This window comes from Gadus macrocephalus, chromosome 7 (genome assembly GCF_031168955.1).
Source record: "Gadus macrocephalus chromosome 7, ASM3116895v1".
In the NCBI taxonomy this organism is placed as follows: Eukaryota; Metazoa; Chordata; class Actinopteri; order Gadiformes; family Gadidae; genus Gadus; species Gadus macrocephalus.
This window is the reverse complement of record NC_082388.1, coordinates 23,258,034-23,275,520: the sequence shown is the minus strand read 5'-3', so window position 1 is coordinate 23,275,520 and position 17,487 is coordinate 23,258,034. Positions and strand designations below refer to the sequence as shown.

The 17,487-nt window shown below is 44.4% G+C and overlaps 2 protein-coding genes and 1 non-coding gene across 3 annotated transcripts in view; 2 read left to right on the top strand and 1 right to left on the bottom strand.

Moving 5' to 3' along the window:
* Window positions 1-124: 124 nt before the first annotated feature.
* si:ch211-283g2.1 (sodium- and chloride-dependent GABA transporter ine) lies at window positions 125-9,009 on the bottom strand. The gene is made up of 13 exons (XM_060056041.1): window positions 8,746-9,009; window positions 7,861-7,995; window positions 7,216-7,426; window positions 6,064-6,196; window positions 5,545-5,679; window positions 5,107-5,210; window positions 4,884-5,008; window positions 4,351-4,463; window positions 2,824-2,964; window positions 2,104-2,203; window positions 1,833-1,933; window positions 986-1,153; window positions 125-781 (listed from the first exon to the last, which is right to left on the bottom strand). Exons 1-13 carry the CDS (start codon window positions 8,885-8,887, stop codon window positions 638-640), a joined length of 1,752 nt encoding a protein of 583 aa, XP_059912024.1. The 5' UTR covers window positions 8,888-9,009; the 3' UTR covers window positions 125-637.
* Window positions 1,191-1,309, top strand: LOC132462201 (5S ribosomal RNA). The gene has a single exon (XR_009526762.1). It is a non-coding gene; the product is annotated as a 5S ribosomal RNA (ribosomal RNA).
* Window positions 9,010-10,341: 1,332 nt separating the features above from the next.
* Window positions 10,342-17,487, top strand: part of LOC132461971 (flotillin-2a-like) — an 18,149-nt gene continuing 11,003 nt past the window's right edge. The window contains 3 exon segments of the mRNA XM_060057503.1: window positions 10,342-10,585; window positions 14,268-14,343; window positions 16,709-16,802. Of these exon segments, the coding sequence (XP_059913486.1) occupies window positions 10,537-10,585; window positions 14,268-14,343; window positions 16,709-16,802 (219 nt within the window). The 5' untranslated portion in view covers window positions 10,342-10,536.

The window sequence follows — 17,487 nt, the reverse complement described above, 5'->3', positions numbered from 1 at the left end:
ACAACAACCAAAGCATACAATCCATATTGTATGGCCCACAAGAATGCAAGCAAGACCAAGTTTCCAAAAATAGAAAAACCGACTGGACATAATGCAGACTGGCTATTGGAATAAGAATCAATGGTTGGTTTTGTTTTGTTTTATTATGAGTGATGGTCTAGTGCATTGCAGGTGTGCATCGCTACAAAGAAAGATATTTTCTAAATACAACATAAGTGTTATAACAAAACAGTGTTCAAATATCAGTTCATTACCAAATAAATATCGCCATATTCCGCATTCGCAATTGCTATGTTACAGCTGGTGTTATCTTCAAAACATCTAGCTAACGTGTCAGTCATACTGAAAAATGTACCCAATCTGCATATTATAAATAAATTATTATTATAATAATTATTATATAATATTATAATTAAATGGCTTTATAGGACATCTTACACTTCTGGCAAACAGATTTTGACACTGTTGATAAATATTTAATGATGTCGGTCATTGACAACCCATTCTGGCATTACGAAAAACTCCAAACACAAAGTTCACCGCACGCTTTCCTGCAGGAGCCAGGCGACGTGTCGTCTTTCAGAGCCTTTTGATGAATCACTGTGACTGATTGATACTCAAGAGGGATGGTTCAGTATCAGAGACTTGTCTGAAACTGAAAGTTCTCCGTCTTGGCCTCGCTGGTGATAGCCGGACTCCCTGGGTGTACCGTTTCTTCTCCTCCGAGGTCCAGCTCTGACTTCCTGTCCAGTCCGTAAGGTGTGATCGACTGGCGCAGTTTCTGTGGGCAGAGACGATGAGGGGTATCAGAATTGTGGTGGCGTTTAGCTTTCAACAGGAAAAAAGTGTGTGCTTGTGTGTGCGTGAGTTGGTGTGTGTGCTTTTGTGTGTACGTTTGTGTGCGTGAGTGAGTGAGTGAGGGAGTTAGTGTGTGTGTGCATGTGTGTGCGTACGTGTGTGTTTGTCTGCATGTGTGTGTGTGTACCTCTGTGATGGACCCTGGCAGGACCCATAAGGTGTGAACGGCTCCCAGGGGGATCCAGATGATGGACCCCAGGGCGATGACCCAACCAACCCCCTGGGCCCAGCCAGGGAAGACGTAGTCCTCGTAGCGGGCCGGTTTGAACTGGATGATGCTGAAGATGAGGATCACCTGTCATCGGCGAGAGACAGAGAGGTCTGGGGTCTGATTAAACGGCCATGTCACCCTGAACACGCCCGATCTCGTCTGATCTCGGAAGTTAAGCGGGGTCGGGCCTGGTTAGTACTTGGATGGGAGACCGCCTGGGAATACCAGGTGCTGTAAGTGGTGTCGGGTGGCGGCCAATAGGGGGCACTCTTCCCTCTGGCCCCTTCACTCATCAATCCCGATGCCCCAGTGCAGTGACGGGGACACTGTGCTGTGGAAGGTGCTGTCCTTCGGAGGAGACGTAAAACCGAGGTCCTGACTCACTGAGGTCGTAAAAGATCCAAGGAAACTTCGCAAAGAGTAGGGGTTACCCCAGTGTCCTGGCCCAATCAGGCTTATTCAATCTGCCCCCCCTAATAATCGTCCTGTACAATTGGCTGACTCATTAATTCTCATTAATCCTCACTCTCCACCTCAAGCTGGTGTGTGGTGAGCGTTCTGGCGCAGATTGGCTGCCGTGCATCACCCAAGTGGGTGCTACACACTGGTGGTGGTGAGTTAGGTCCCAACCTTCACTGTTAGCGTCTTTGGGTCATTGAAAAGTGCTATATAAATATGATGAATTATTATTTATTATTATTAAATATAGCTCAAGGCTCGTGAGTCCCATTGATTTGTGCGAAAAGACAGATTGCTGACTCACAGTGATGAGTACAGGGGCCACGATGAGCCAACAGAACTTGAAGTAGATGTTTGCCCCTTTCCCTGTCATCTCCTCCAGACAGCCTGAGAGACGCTTCACTCCTGGGAAACACAGTTGGACCAGTTAGCCTAGCCGCACAATATATTTGATACACTTTTTTTTCTGTTGATCCATAGCAAACGGCCGTTATTAGTGACCAGTATTCACATTATCGAGCAAATAATAAATCAAGCACACAAAAAAATACTTATTATTAATAGGCTCGGCTCACCGTAAATCCAACAGGTGGCGATCACCTCGAAAAAGGCCAGAAACAGAATGGACACAATGGCGGTATAATGATCCATCAGCTGGAACACATAGATCCCCACCTGCACGCAAGGGTGTGGTGCTTAGTTCGAATCACATCGAGTTCGAATCACATCGATTTACTGCTAAATGAAACATTGAATGCTGAGGAAGGATAGTGCAGTGTAGGGTTCTCGACCCACAGATGAAAAGGTAGCCTACTGAGTTCTATCCCGTACTTGTAGGCACTTTGAGACATAAATGTCTAAAGGGCCCCTATATTACCACAAGGGGTCAGTGTTGCTACTGCATTTTAAAGTAGTTTCTAAATATGTCCTGACCGTGCCCTTTGACATAGTCAATATACAAGTGGGAGTGTCCATCTATGTATGATGGATAAATTAACCTGTTGGCACAGTTCACTGTGTAGGCGAGTAGACAGATCTAACCAGCATTAATTTATTATCTTAATAATTATCTTAATTCACTGTACCTCGCATTGAATAAAAGTGTCTCTAAAATAACTAAATAGTGAAATAGAGGAAGGCAAGCATGTTGGGTGAACTATTGTAGGCTCGTTGGCCCGGTAGTGTACAGTACCATTCTCACGATAAGATAAGAAATTCAATCAATGCCTAACTGGAAATGGGTTTTCGGTCAGCTTAAAACGTTACTTATTTTCGGGTTCAAAGTGCCCCCATACCTGCATGACGTAGGGAATCCCGAACAGAAAGGCCACGCTGCAGACTGCCAAGACGAACAGCTCCTTCCGCTTGAAGTAGCGGTTCAGCTGCTTGCCGTAGCTGTCCTTCAGGCTGGTCACCATCACTTCCACCATGCCGAACTGGAGGGCCACGGCAAAGACAACAACAACAACAACAACAATAATGGAACAGACCGGAGATATTTATCGATGGTTTATTAATTTACCGGGAGGTCCGCATACCGTTTGCTGGCTGTTTATAAGTTATGAGTAATTTATTAATAACCCATCAGGTGTCTACTGAAACTATTTTACATAATGTAACACTTTGGTTACATTAACACTCACAACTTCACAGCCACTTTGTCACCAGGTTATACATCCTATTTATTTATACTTGTACAGACACAAATGATCCAGTGCAATTATGTTTATACTTATAGCCTACTGTGCAATTATCCTGTGTTATTATATGTTTGGCCTACTGGGCAACTATCATGTGAATTTCCTTATTGAATCCTGTGCAAGGTTAGGCTGTTTATAGTGTAAATTCGTTTTTATATATCTTTATGTTCTTTGCTATTTTTTTTTTTACTCTGTTCCTCTACTTTTAGCTCTTGAGTTGCTGTATAAAGTGAATGCCCCCTGATGTGGCATTTATAAACTTCTTACTTTTAACGTTTAACATATATAATCTTATCCTATATAAGGACAGTTAATGAATAGCAAGACTCTGTCGCAGTCTTAAAACATAAAAGCATCAGGTGACTTTAAACAACGTTTAACACCACACTCATCAAAGTCATGTTTCCGCTATTGCCTAGTCATGGTTCTTCGTATATAAACGACTAACAAGGAATTCCAGTCTGTTATGTAACAGGAACCATGTTTCCAACGCAGTTCAGCAGCCATTCCCTAAATCAACTGAAACAACCTAATTCCTCATCTTCACTACCGCTTATCCAGGGTCGGGTCACGGGAGCAGCAGGTCTAGCAGAAAAAATAAACCTCTTAATTGTGTTTTCAAATATTTGAAAAGCCACAAGCGGTTTCAAATCTGCAAGAAGCCCTGCATTAGCTCTGTCACATGACGTAAAAATAGTGTGCCTCACAACTAAGTTATTTAGGGAAGAGCGACAACAGACATGTCTTTAACAAACAATACCTATCCGGTTCACAGATAGATGGGCACCAGAATTGACAGCCTTCTGGCAGATAGTGAAACATGAGCCACAACACTATATCTTGCCTATGCTGGGAATAATGAGTTAAGCCTTTTGAGAGTTTCTGTGTGTGTGTGTGTGTGTGTGTGTGTGTGTGTGTGTGTGTGTGTGTGTGTGTGTGTGTGTGTGTGTGTGTGTGTGTGTGTGTGTGTGTGTGTGTGTGTGAGAGTGTGTGTGCGTGTGTGTCTGCGTGCGTGTGTGTATGTGTGTGTGTATTTGTATGTGTGTATGTGCGTTTGTGAGTATGTGTGAGTGTGCGTGTGTGTCTGCGTGCGTGTGTGTGTGTGTGTGTGTGTGTACAGACCTCGCTGTCCAGGCCTAGGCAGAGCAGCATGAAGAAGAACATCACAGCCCAGAGGGGGGCCAGTGGCATGGTGGCAAAGGCTTGTGGGTACACGACAAACACGAGCCCTGGGCCTAAGCAACACACCACAGCCAGTCACCAGTGGAACAACAGAGAAAAATGTCAGATCAATACGACACACATTTCCCACTGCAGATACAAGTTGTCAAAGAACCTCAGAGGGGGCACACAAGACACCTTCAAGAGTTCTAACAGGTTCAAGGCGACTTCCTTCCTACTGGCCTACCGACCGCCACGAGTGAAAAGTATTTTATCATGCTGTTTGATCTGAGTTGATAGTTGTAGACAGTATATTGTTATTGTCTTTTAATGTGAGCCCTGTCAAAGTGAACTTTGTGACGCTGTTGGACATAGGTTAATCTTACAACTGTTACAACTCACAAAGAAAAAGACATGCAAAAATGGAGGAAGAATAAAACCGCTTACACAAACAGTAAAAATGTGTCATAGCTGTGTTAAGTGGGCCGCCTTACCGTCCACTGCCAGGTCCTTTATGTGGATGCCCTGGAGATGAGACATGTACCCGAAGGCCGAGAAGATGACGAATCCGGCCAGGAGACTGGTCAGAGAGTTGACGATGGCTATGGTCAGAGTGTCTCTGTGGGGAAGAGGTGAGCAGCTCAGTAAGGATCAGTTCATCACACCACAGGCCGTACCCTGAAGATCCTCCTGGTTCTTCTCCTTCCCAAGTCTTACTTCAGCACGTTGTTGTTGAAGGAGTTGTAGCTGGACATGGACATGAGCGACCCGAACCCTATCCCGATGGAGTTGAAGATCTGCGCCGCGGCATTCACCCACACCTGGAAGTCAGAGGAGATACAACCCAATGTAACACAATGCCACACAACACACCTGGAAGTCAGGGGCGACACAAGACAATGTTACACAATACCACACAACACACCTGGAAGTCAGTGGTGACACAAGACAATGTTACACAATACCACAGAACACACCTGGAAGTCAGTGGCGATACAACCCAATATTACACAATACCACAAAACACAGCTGGAACCCACTGGGGTTACAACACAACGCAACAAAACACAGCACATCGCCACAGAACACACTGGAACCCAGTGGAGATACAACACAACAGAATGCACAGGAGCTGGTCACTGGGATCTCTCTGACCTCCATGGAGAGAAGCTTCTCCCACTCTGGGATGATGAAGAACTTTATTCCCTCCAGGGCTCCGGGGAGCTGGACGTTATTGATCAGCAGAGCCAGCAGGATCACGTACGGGAAGAGGGCCGTGAAGTACACCACCTACACACCGATATCAATACACACACACACACACACACACACACACACACATCAAACATGCACACCACAGGCACACACACAAACAGAAAACACACACACACACATGTTAATCCCAAAGTTATTTTAGAATATCCATTACCTAAACAAAGCATCCTACTCCCCACCACCGTCTGTCTGTCTGTCTGTCTGTCTGTCTGTCTGTCTGTCTGTCTGTCTGTCTGTCTGTCTGTCTGTCTGTCTGTCTGTCTGTCTGTCTGTCTGTCTCTCTGTCTCTCTCTCTCTCTCTCTCTCTCTCTCTCTCTCTCTCTCTCTCTCTCTCTCTCTCTCTCTCTCTCTCTCTGTCCCCCTCTCTCTCTCTCTCTCCCTTGCTCTCTCGCCCCTCACCTTGCCGGTGGACTTGACCCCCTTGAAGATGCAGAGGTAGATCATGGTCCAGGCCAGCAGCAGGATCAGCAGCAGCTCCCAGCGCAGAGTCCCAGAGACCTCCAGGCCGCTGGTCCTCTGAAGCATCTTCAAACTAGGACCCCACAGAGAAGGAACTGTTTCAACCGGGCAGGGACGTTTCGAGGTAATTGCCATCGCTGCTCTCCCAATTCTACACCCAAATCATTGTGGCTTCAGCCAATCAATGAGGGGATCAATGGGAATCTGAATTGTTGCACAAAAGCTACAATCAACACATTTTGAGACTGATCTAGGGATCAAATCAGGGGGGTCAGACAGGGCACCCCTAATGGCCTTGGGGCCCCTCAGCTGTCACCTATATTTAACTTATTTTAGAAATGACCCTGAAAGGGGGATATAATGAAACAGCTATTGGACGTAGGTATGTGTTTGCGTTGTCACGCTGCATTGTCTTATCTTATCTTCTTATCTTATTACGGTGCATATGTATATGTATATAGAGTATCTCTATTTATTTATTTTTATTTTTTAATTACTCCTATCTTTTTCAGTACTCATTATTGTTTATTGTTTACTGTTTATTGTTTGTTAAGATCGTGCGCAACGAATATGAATACCAAGACAAATTCCGAATATGTGTACATGTATTTGGCAATAAACCTTTTCTGATTCTGATTCTGATTCTGACACAATGACCCCTCACCTGGCCTTGTGGGTCTCCCTATCATTCAGGAAGATAAAACAATTAGCATGTTGGCTCATGGCCCACACACACACACATGCACGCATGCACACACAGACACACACACACACACACACACACACGTGCATACACACCCACACACACACGCGCACACACAGACACACGCACACAAACACAGGCACATACACACACACACACACACACACGTACACACACAGACACACACACACACACGTGCAAACACACCCACACAGACACCCACACACAAACGCGCACACACACACACACACACACACACACACACACACACACACACACACACACACACACACACACACACACACACACACACACACACACACACACACACACACACACACACACACACACACACACACACACACACACACACAGAATATAGGCCCTACTTGAAGAACTCCTGGCTGGCTGTGGAGGTATGTCCGCCACTGCTGTTAGTGGGGGTGCTGGTACAGTTTTGTGTGTTCCAGGTGTTATTGCAGTCCTGCCAGGGCAGCGTAGTACGGAAGGAGCTGAACATGTAGTACAGGGCCCAGGTGATCACCACGTTGTAGTACGTGCACATGATGAAAGAGATAGCCACGGACGCCAAGCCGACCCCTGGGGAGCAAGTTCAAGTTTGGTTTGTCAGATACAAATTTGTACAGAGGCAGTCATCGCACGACACATCCTTATTTTGAACTAGCATTATGTTATTTTAATAATAATAATAATAATAATAATAATAATAATAATAATAATAGTAGGACATTAGATTTCTAAAGTGCTTTCCTTAGAACCCAGAGACACTTATAAAAAATACAATATCTATCTACGTGTGTGTGTGTGTGTGTTTGTGTGTGGGCGTGTAGGTGTGTCAGAGTTTTTTTGTGCGTGTGTTGCTATCAATGGGGTTACGTCACTAATTCGGCTTAAATTGATATTCGGTTAAATAATTAACAATGCAGAAGATTGTAAACAAGTCCATGCAGATGGATGAACCCCGTTGGCTGTGGTTAACTAGGAGCGGGTTGGCTGCTCGTGCATCGTGCTACCTTTCAAGAGTGGGCAGACATTTTTTAGGACTTGGACCGGCCCTCTCCTCATGTACTGGCCCAGGAGCAGCTCCATGTAAAGAAGAGGGATTCCCAGAACCACCAGCATGAAAACGTACGGCACCAAAAAGGCCCCTAGAGAGCACAAGCAACCACATTGACTCATTAAAACAGGGTGCCGACATAACAGTACTGCAATCATAGGTCGGTGTCATGTTGTAATTGGTGCGTTGGGATTCAGCTTTCTTTCAGTTGTGATGTTTTACAACAAACTTTAACTACCGGCCTGTGTAATGAGTAAATAGCATGCTACAATCTCAAATCCGCTCGTGAGACAGAGAATGTCAACGTGACTGTTTTGTAGTCCTTGGCCCACTGTAAACGTGTTGTGGCGTGGTTGTGCTATCTGTAAATATGTTATCTGCTTCACAAATTCACATTTTGCATCGTTAAAACGTCTCTTGAAAATGATCCAATGGAAATCCATCCGTATATACATACACATACATACATAGATTCATACATACATTGACACATACCTACATTCATACGTACGTACAAACATACATACATGCATACTCAAACATGCATATATGCATACAAACATATGCATACATACAGGCATACGCAACGAGATACATACATGAATACATATACATACATTCATACGTACATACAAATACCGGTGCATACATTTATACATACATACATACAGGCAAACACACACACACACACACACACACACACACACACACACACACACACACACACACACACACACACACACACACACACACACACACACACACACGCATACACAATGTCTTGTATTTATTACAAGTTATGACCAACAAAACACCAAACAAAAAAGGAAGACCCACTCACCGCCTCCGCTCCTGTAACAGAGATAGGGGAACCGCCATACGTTGCCCAGACCAACCGCCATGCCGATACCGGCCAGCGTGAACTCTATCTGCCGGCTCCATGTTGGCCTGTGAGGGTCGTGCAGCTTCATGTCTGCCTCCATGGGTCTTCTGTGACTTGCATGCGCTCCCAAAGGCTCACTATCTGTAATGATTATCCCCACCAGGAAGCGATCTGCTGCCCAGAGCCTCGCTCACTAACCCAGCGCATGTAGAAGAAGAGGCAAGATTATAAAAGATGTTATAAAAGCAACAATTTACTTGTAAATTGTTGTATAATATTCAGGGAAGGCCAAAGGTGGAAGGGCCTAATCACTTCGCCGACACGCCTAATCCACAAATTGGCCGACCATATAACAACAATCCATTCATTAAGTTCATACAATTTAAATAATTAGAGATATGAATACTATTATTAATTACTAATATTAACTCAAAAGTTCAGCTGTTTGGAAAAACGCATATCACATTTATGTTTCTGCAAATTAATTTGACTTTTGATGGTGAATATGAATTGTTAAGAGGATTTTAATATTTTTGTGTAAACATAATAAAAAACATAATTCAATGGATTATTTTTACATTTCATAACCTCCTAAAACATGTGTTAGGCCACTGAGAGCCACAGGAAGGTGCTGTTGGCACAATCAATCATACGAGGGAAATCAATGATGATGAAGAGCAACGTCCACCTCTCCCTCACCCTGAACCTCCTCCGTTGGTGACCGCAAGAAAACGATAGTGTTTGCACGAGGCAAGGCCTCGGAATGGTTTATCCCTGTTTTGAAAACCAATCATCACTATCTCAAAACAGCCACCCTGGAAATAAATAACCATCCCCCTTTTTGGTGGTTTGTTCAGGGAAATGTCCCCGTTGCGATTTTGATCAAGTATTGTCCGTGTCCGAGCAGACTAATGCTCATGTTTTATGGTTTAGGCTACTTTACCAAATTAAAGGGCACCGTGAGTTTATAGGTATTGAAATAAATGTGAGTAACAGTTATAGTTATAGTTAAATATAGTTATACTGTATTTAACTTTATTATTCAGTAATAATAACGATAGGCCTATGTGTATTTTTTTTATCTAACTGATAAAGAGATCGGTGCGCTTTTTTTGGCGCGAACCTGAGAACCTGATGCCCAAAATGTTTCTGCCAGGCGTTGGCAGAAACCCAAATCGGAAATTACCAAATTGCAATAACGTGCCTCTGCACTGTGTTCCAACTATCCTACAATCCGTATTAAAAAGGCTTCAACCATTTATATGATTGCCTCTGTTTATTCACAACCATCAGAACGTCTTGCTTTGAGGTTACTGGTGGTAACACATTTGTCATTATACATTGCTAATTGTACTGCAGCATATCACATTGGTGTGTTTAATATAATCAGCATGGAGAGTTGAGAATTCTGTTTAAAGGAGACCCATTGACTGGAAAAGGAGACCCATTGACTGGCAAACATACTACGATTATATCATCGTTTAGTAGTATGGATGTATACCACTAGCCACGCCCCCCGGGTGCTTGGGGAGGGGCAAGGGAAAGGATCTCCATCACGAGGTACTCCATTTTGAGAAGAATAGGATTGTATTGATAAAGGAGGGGCAGGGGCGGGATGGTGCAAGGACTGTGTTTTGAAAGGAAGAAAAAACAACAAGTGATCCTGTCCGAAAACATATCGTTCTGTAATCGTCGTTTATAGCTTATTTGTCCTTTTCAAAGGCAGAAGCGGCCCATTCACAAATAAATATGGGAAACTGCCACACCGTGGGACCCAATGAAGCCCTGGTCGTTTCAGGTACGTTGGATTCAATTAATGTGCTTGTCAAATCTTGGTTGAATCGCTTTGTCTAGCCTCAGAGTTCCCAGAAATATGTATATAAAAATAGCCGCACAGAACGCGCCTATCCCGGAGGAACTGGAATAACAACAACGGGCGTCGACTCGGTCCTCTGCGAGATGATCTGCTTATAACGCTACAAACTTGATTAAATTTGTATCGATTACTGCGAAAATACCAATGACTGTAATAAAGTAAGCACTACTGGACTACCATTTGGATTGGAATGAAACGAAGTGAGCAGACCGTCCTGGATTCATTCCCTCTCGTTCCAGTGGTGTGTTCTCCTCTCCGATTTTCCACATTTCTCTCTGTGAATTGTGCGACTAGATGGCACGCTTATTCGATTCCAAAGCTACCGAGGTCCCCGTTGCAAACTACACACATTCTTTGAAATCTGGTGCATCCCTATATAACCCAAGCACAAAATACAGATAGCTGTACATAACGTAGCTGTACATATCGTTGCATGTAAAAGCGGGTTCTGCCATCTCCATCGCCTTTACAGACTTGGCCCTGGTATTTGAGTAATGCCTTTGAGGCTAGGAAGGGACGGGTGGCCCCCCTGCAATCACTTATTTCGGCCTGATCCTCACACGCATCCTAGGACGTCGGTGGACCACTGCTATTACACCGTTCCTGACACGCCAAAATACCACCCGTTTGTGCTAGTTCTAATTGTAGGTAATAAAAAAAAAAAGTCCTTCGGGGAAATGTGACTGTGTTTAGGCTGCAACAAAATGTCCGACCTCAAATACTCTTTACGAGAGGACTGATTCAGGTACCAGCCCTCAACCCCCTTTTCCTGTCTATTGCCTCACGCATGGCAGCTGGGAATGTCTCACACACACACACACACACACACACACACACACACACACACACACACACACACACACACACACACACACACACACACACACACACACACACACACACACACACACACACACACACACACACACACACACACACAGAAACTCTCAAAAGGCTTAACTCATTATTCCCAGCATAGGCAAGCTATAGTGTTGTGGCTCATGTTTCACTATCTGCTGGAAGGCTGTCAATTCCGGTGCCCATCTTTCTGTGAACCGGATAGGTATTGTTTGTTAAAGACATGTCTGTTGTCGCTCTTCCCTAAATAACTTAGTTGTGAGGCACACTATTTTTACGTCATGTGACAGAGCTAATGCAGGGCTTCTTGCAGATTTGAAACCGCTTGTGGCTTTTCAAATACTTGAAAACACAATTAAGTAGTTTATTTTTTCTGCTAGAGCTGCTGCTCCCGTGACCCGACCCTGGATAAGCGGTAGTGAAGATGAGGATGAGGAATTAGGTTGTTTCAGTTGATTGAGGGAATGGCTGCTGAACTGCGTTGGAAACATGGTTCCTGTTAACAGACAGGAATTCCTTGTTAGTCGTTTATATACGATGAGAGAGTTGATGTCTCACGCCTGTCCTATATTTATCCTCTTCACACCTACTTTAAATGGCTGCATGTGTTTTGCATCATGAGGATAACAGTGATTTAATGGCATTCATTTTGACACTTTGGAAGTTAAAGCTGAATTGAAATTAAATGAATTAATCATGGTTTTAAGTTCAACAATTGTATTCAAACAAAATTTTGGCCGCTAGATTTTGCCATTGGCCATTGGGCTTATGGAATGATTTTCATGCAAATGGTTTGGAACGAAAGACCATGAACCAATTTGGAACAATGCTAAGTCATCATGATGAATCATCTTACTTGTGAATGTATATAGATGAATTATAGCTTTCCATGGGCTCTAGCAAACCTTTCAAGATTAAGCTTGATAACAACTCTAACTTAAGCTTTAACTTTGAAGCTTCCTAGATATGATGCATATTTGATTAAGTCATGAAGGATATCCGTTGCTTAGAATCCAATTATAACAAAGAGCACATATAATCCTTGTGTGTTTGTTGTTTGTTGATTGCTTATCCCTTCCAAAATGCCATGGACACAGGTGATCTACCCTGGTTGGATATCTGTAACAATAATCCACTACAGAGACAACAATTATGGAGCTTTTCGTCTTTTCATTTTGAACAGGAAATCCAGGGCTATTAACAGCCAGCTAGTCATGTACAGTATACACCAAAGCATCATTCCCCAGAGTAGAGCCAGAGCCGGTTCAGACCTCCATGGGGCCCTAGGCAAAATTCTGCCAAGGGGCCCTCCTAACTGAACCCCCAAAATGTTCAACCGTCGCACCTGACACCCAGTGCTTCCACTCATCTCCCCTTTAAATATATTGCATATCGCCACCTGTTGGTCCAACTCAGAATAAATACAGACCAAATCAGAACAAATCAAATCGAACTTTAATGTGTTAACAAACAATTATAGAGTCTTAAATGTTGGGCATGTAAACATTTTAATGTTTTCAATTACCATTAAAAGTGTCCCTTCCTGCACTTCCTGGATGCAAAATCAATCATCAATTATGTCATCGTAAGATATTTGCTTCCCCACATCATGGTTGATGCTCATGATGGCCAAACCACTCAGTCGTTCCTGGGACATGGAAGATCTAAGATAGCTTTTTATCAACTTCAACTTGCTGAAGCTCCTCTCAGCTGAGGCAACTGTCACAGGCAGGGTGACAGCAACTCTAAGGGCTATCCAAAGGTTAGGATAGATTTCCTCCAGATTTTTCTCACAAAGGAAAGAAAGCAGCTCCAAGGCAGTCATATTACCTGATGGTAGGTCAGGTAAAGTCTTGATTTCGTTTGCCAGATCCACTCCACTGATGTCACAGTCTAGGTTGAAGGTGAGAGTTTTCTCGAGTTGCATACACTGGCCCTTCAAGGAGTCACGGACTGTCCCTCCCTCTCTCCCACCAGGAGAGGAGAGTTAAAGGCTTTACCTGACTGCTGCTGCTCCCGCAGTTCATTTTCAAGTTCCTTCCTCTTCCTTTTTTCATTCCCCGAGGGATAGCTCCGCTTCATCTTTCTACACTGATGATGCAATGATGCGCATGGGTAGCTATCTGACGTCCGCGACGGACAGTTACGTTGTCACGTTTTTTTTTTTTTTTTTTTTTTCACGGGGCCTTTATTATAAATAATACATTTGCGGGGCCCTACGCAACGTGCGTAGTGTGCGTATTGAAAGAACCGGTACTGAGTAGAGCCCTTATTCTCAGCCTTATTCTCACTTTGGTCTGTCTTGAAATGACATTTAAATGCTGTCAGAAACAGAGCCGAGGAAAAATACAGACAATGTCTCCTGATCGTGCTTAAAGGAGACAGAAGGCAGGCTCCACTTCCCTCTTGTGGTGGAGACGTTGGCGGAAGGATATGGGTTGTTTTAGCGGAGCTCCGGATATAACACTGCGTACGCCAATTTCTCGATGGCCATTATCAAAAGTGCATGCATACTAAGCACGGGTGTGCCCACTGCGATTCGAAACCCCCTAACCCTGTCAGGGTTAAGGTTGTGCACTGCCAAATGGATCTGGACGTTCACTGTCAAGAGTGAAACCACGTCATCGGAACACAATGAGATCCTGCCGAGCGCCGTTGGACTGTGTGTGTTTGTGAGGGGCGGGGTCGGGGGGTGGCGTCGATGAAGTGTGCGGTGCTCAGGTGGTCTTCTTTGACCCCCCTGCAGGTGGCTGCGGCGACACCAAGACCTATGTGGTGGGGGGCTGGTCCTGGGCCTGGTGGCTCATCTCGGACATCCAGAGGTAAGGCGTCATCATTTCACCACCCCCCCCCCCCCCCCCCCCCCCCTCTCATATAAATAATCCTACGATGCCACGTTTAGCCGTCACGTTAACATGTCAGTCTATCGGACGTTAGAAAAGAGAAATATGTGCGTATATTCTCGGATAGTGGCAGCATGATTCTTGTACGTCGAAAGTGGATAACTAGACTAAGCACTGCTTTGCTTTTGCTTTCAGTGTTTCCAACTAATGTTTACATACCAAATATTGTGTACACAACAGCAGAGTACTGGTGAGACAGGTTAGAAAGAGCGGAATTATTTATACAACATACTCGCTGTCTATATCCTCAGCTATTAGCACATTAGCATTTAACCCGTATCAGTGTCCGGCTTGAGAATTAGACATGTTATTTTTATAGTGTTCTTGTTTAAATGAGGAATACAGCTGAATCTCTCTCTCTGAACGTAGGAAACAGGGGATTCATCTCGGTTTGTTATCGTTTAAATGTATTGTAGACTCTATATTGTTAATGATTGAGGTTATGTTAATAATTACATCATTTCTAGATAAGTTTCAACATCACTAGAAAGTTTTGAAATGTGTGACAATCTCCAACAATACTCATTACAATCTGTCGAAAAAAATAACACCTAATAAATTGCTTCTCCTGTCTTTACAATAAGGGTACATTAGTTAACCATTAGTTAACATTAGTCAATACAGTAATAAGCATTAACTAATGGTTAATTAACCGATAACTGTAGGTCTAATATAGCATTACTATATAGCATTAGCATAGGGGCTGAGGTTAGGGTTTGTGGGTTGGTGTTTACCCCTTACTGTAACCCTATTAAATAATGTATCAATTAATAATTGAATGAACACTCTTACCGTAGTCAACAACACCATTTATACATGATGTCTAGAACATTAGTTAACTGTTGATTAACTGGAAGTTCATGTTCGTTCATGCTTATCACTGCCTCACTTAACTCATGTTAATGATTGGTTGATTAAAGTACCCTCAGAGTTAAGCGTCACCCTATTTGTTGTGCCGTTTTCTCTTGTGGCCCTCGTGTCTGGTTCCTCTCTCCTCGCTAACCAGCTTTGCTTTGTTGACCGCACACTTCCCGACCTAACCCCTTTCTCTGTGCTCCTGTTACTGCCGTCACTTATTTCCCGAAGGCGCTAGTCATTGTCTAGTTGCTAGGAGGCACCGTGGTAGTATTCCTCTCAGAGATAGAGTTACCAACAGCTTGAGAGCCTTGTCTCCTAGCTAGCATTTAGCAGTAGCGTTAGCCGATAAGGCCTACACCCGAGTGATTCCCTTCGTCTAGGATTTTCCCTGCTTGATTTGAATCACTCACAATAACCCCCCACCCCCCCGTCAAAAGACTACAACAATATACACAGCTCGGCATTAGCGTGTCGGTTGATGTGCTCTGGAGACTAGGGTCTTAGCCACTGGAGATAAAAGCCTTGTGTGTGCTCATTAGGCCTGGGGGCTGTGGAGCCTAACAACACTGTCTCTCCCCGCTTTGGAAGCAGTAATCATGTTAATGTCCAACCCATCATTCATTGATGGGTTTTGGTGAGTCATTGATCCAATTTCCCCAGGGAGACTGTATGTGTGTGTGTGTGTGTGTGTGTGTGTGTGTGTGTGTGTGTGTGTGTGTGTGTGTGTGTGTGTGTGTGTGTGTGTGTTTGTGTTTCCCTGGCTGGTGGATCCTCCTACCTGCCATTTTCCACGTAAACAAACAAACAAGTGATTGCATCATCCTTAGATGATAAAGCTGTCAACAATAAAAGGGCAAACCATTGTTTTAGGCTTTGTCTTCATGTTGTTTTCAGTTTTATCTACGAAGTTGCGAATCGAGCCAGGACAGGAACGTACTAACCATCTGCCACTCACTACGTATAAATAAACACATATCTATATCCAGTTACCCCTTATCCACTTTGATCCACCGTTAGCACTCACACAGGCAATAGCAGGCTAGCTCGGATTCAGCTTTAGCTTGGCGGATACAAAGGTGCCCTTCAGCGGTAGATGAAGATCTAGCCCAGCGTCGGTAGAGCACGCACGGTGCCAGCAAGAGAACACAACAGGTCAACGAGTTTCTCTCTCTCTCTCTCTCTCTCTCTCTCTCTCTCTCTCTCTCTCTCTCTCTCTCTCTCTCTCTCTCTCTCTTCCCCCCCCCCCCCCCAGCCCCTTCCTCCTCTCCCTCTGTCCTCTTGATATGTAACCTTGGTTACTGACTTGCCTAACCAGTTGTTTTTCCAATTTACTTTTTTGTGCCTTCTGCTACCCGCCTCCCCCTTCGCCCACCCCCCCCCCCCCCCCCCCCCCCCCCCGCGCCTGCCCGCCCGCCCGCCTGCGTAGAATGTCACTGGAGGAGGTTATGACCATCCTCTGTCGCTGTGAGAATATCGAAACTTCGGAGGGGGTTCCATTGGATGTGACAGGGGTGGCTCAGGTAATTCATCGCAATAAGTCAAAAGGAAACCATGAAAACAACCCCCCTCACCCCCCACCCCCCAAAACCAGCACCACCACCACCACAGAAGGGGGTCCGGGCAGGCCAGCGTTGCTGTGTTGAAACACTCAGGGAGCCACAGGGGAACTTTGGTCGGACTAACAAAACTAATGTCTGTGTGTTGTTGTTGTTTTTTTTTTCCTTCCCCCTTCCTGTCCCTCCTTCATCTTCCTTATTTCACCGCAGCACACAGAGAGAGAGAGAGAGAGAGAGAGAGAGAGAGAGAGAGAGAGAGAGAGAGAGAGAGAGAGAGAGAGAGAGAGAGAGAGAGAGAGAGAGAGAGAGAGAGAGAGAGAGAGAGAGAGAGAGAGAGAGAGAGAGAGAGAGAGAGAGAGAGAGAGAGAGAGGGCTGTCTTTAACCTGGGTTTCACCTCACTTTAACGCTCAACTAGCTTCTCTTGGCAACCGAGTTCAAATGGTGACTGGCATCAATTAAATTCGATTTTAAAGAGTTATCTAAAATGAAAATAAATATAATACAAATTTCATTATCTAAAAAAATGCAATGTTAATTGTGTGTCCCAGTGGTTCATCCATCTCTGTTGCCAAGGGAACCAGTGTCTTTCCAGGGGCTGGCGTTTAATTTTTTTTGTTGATCCTCTTGTGTCCGCGTTGCCTCCTCTCT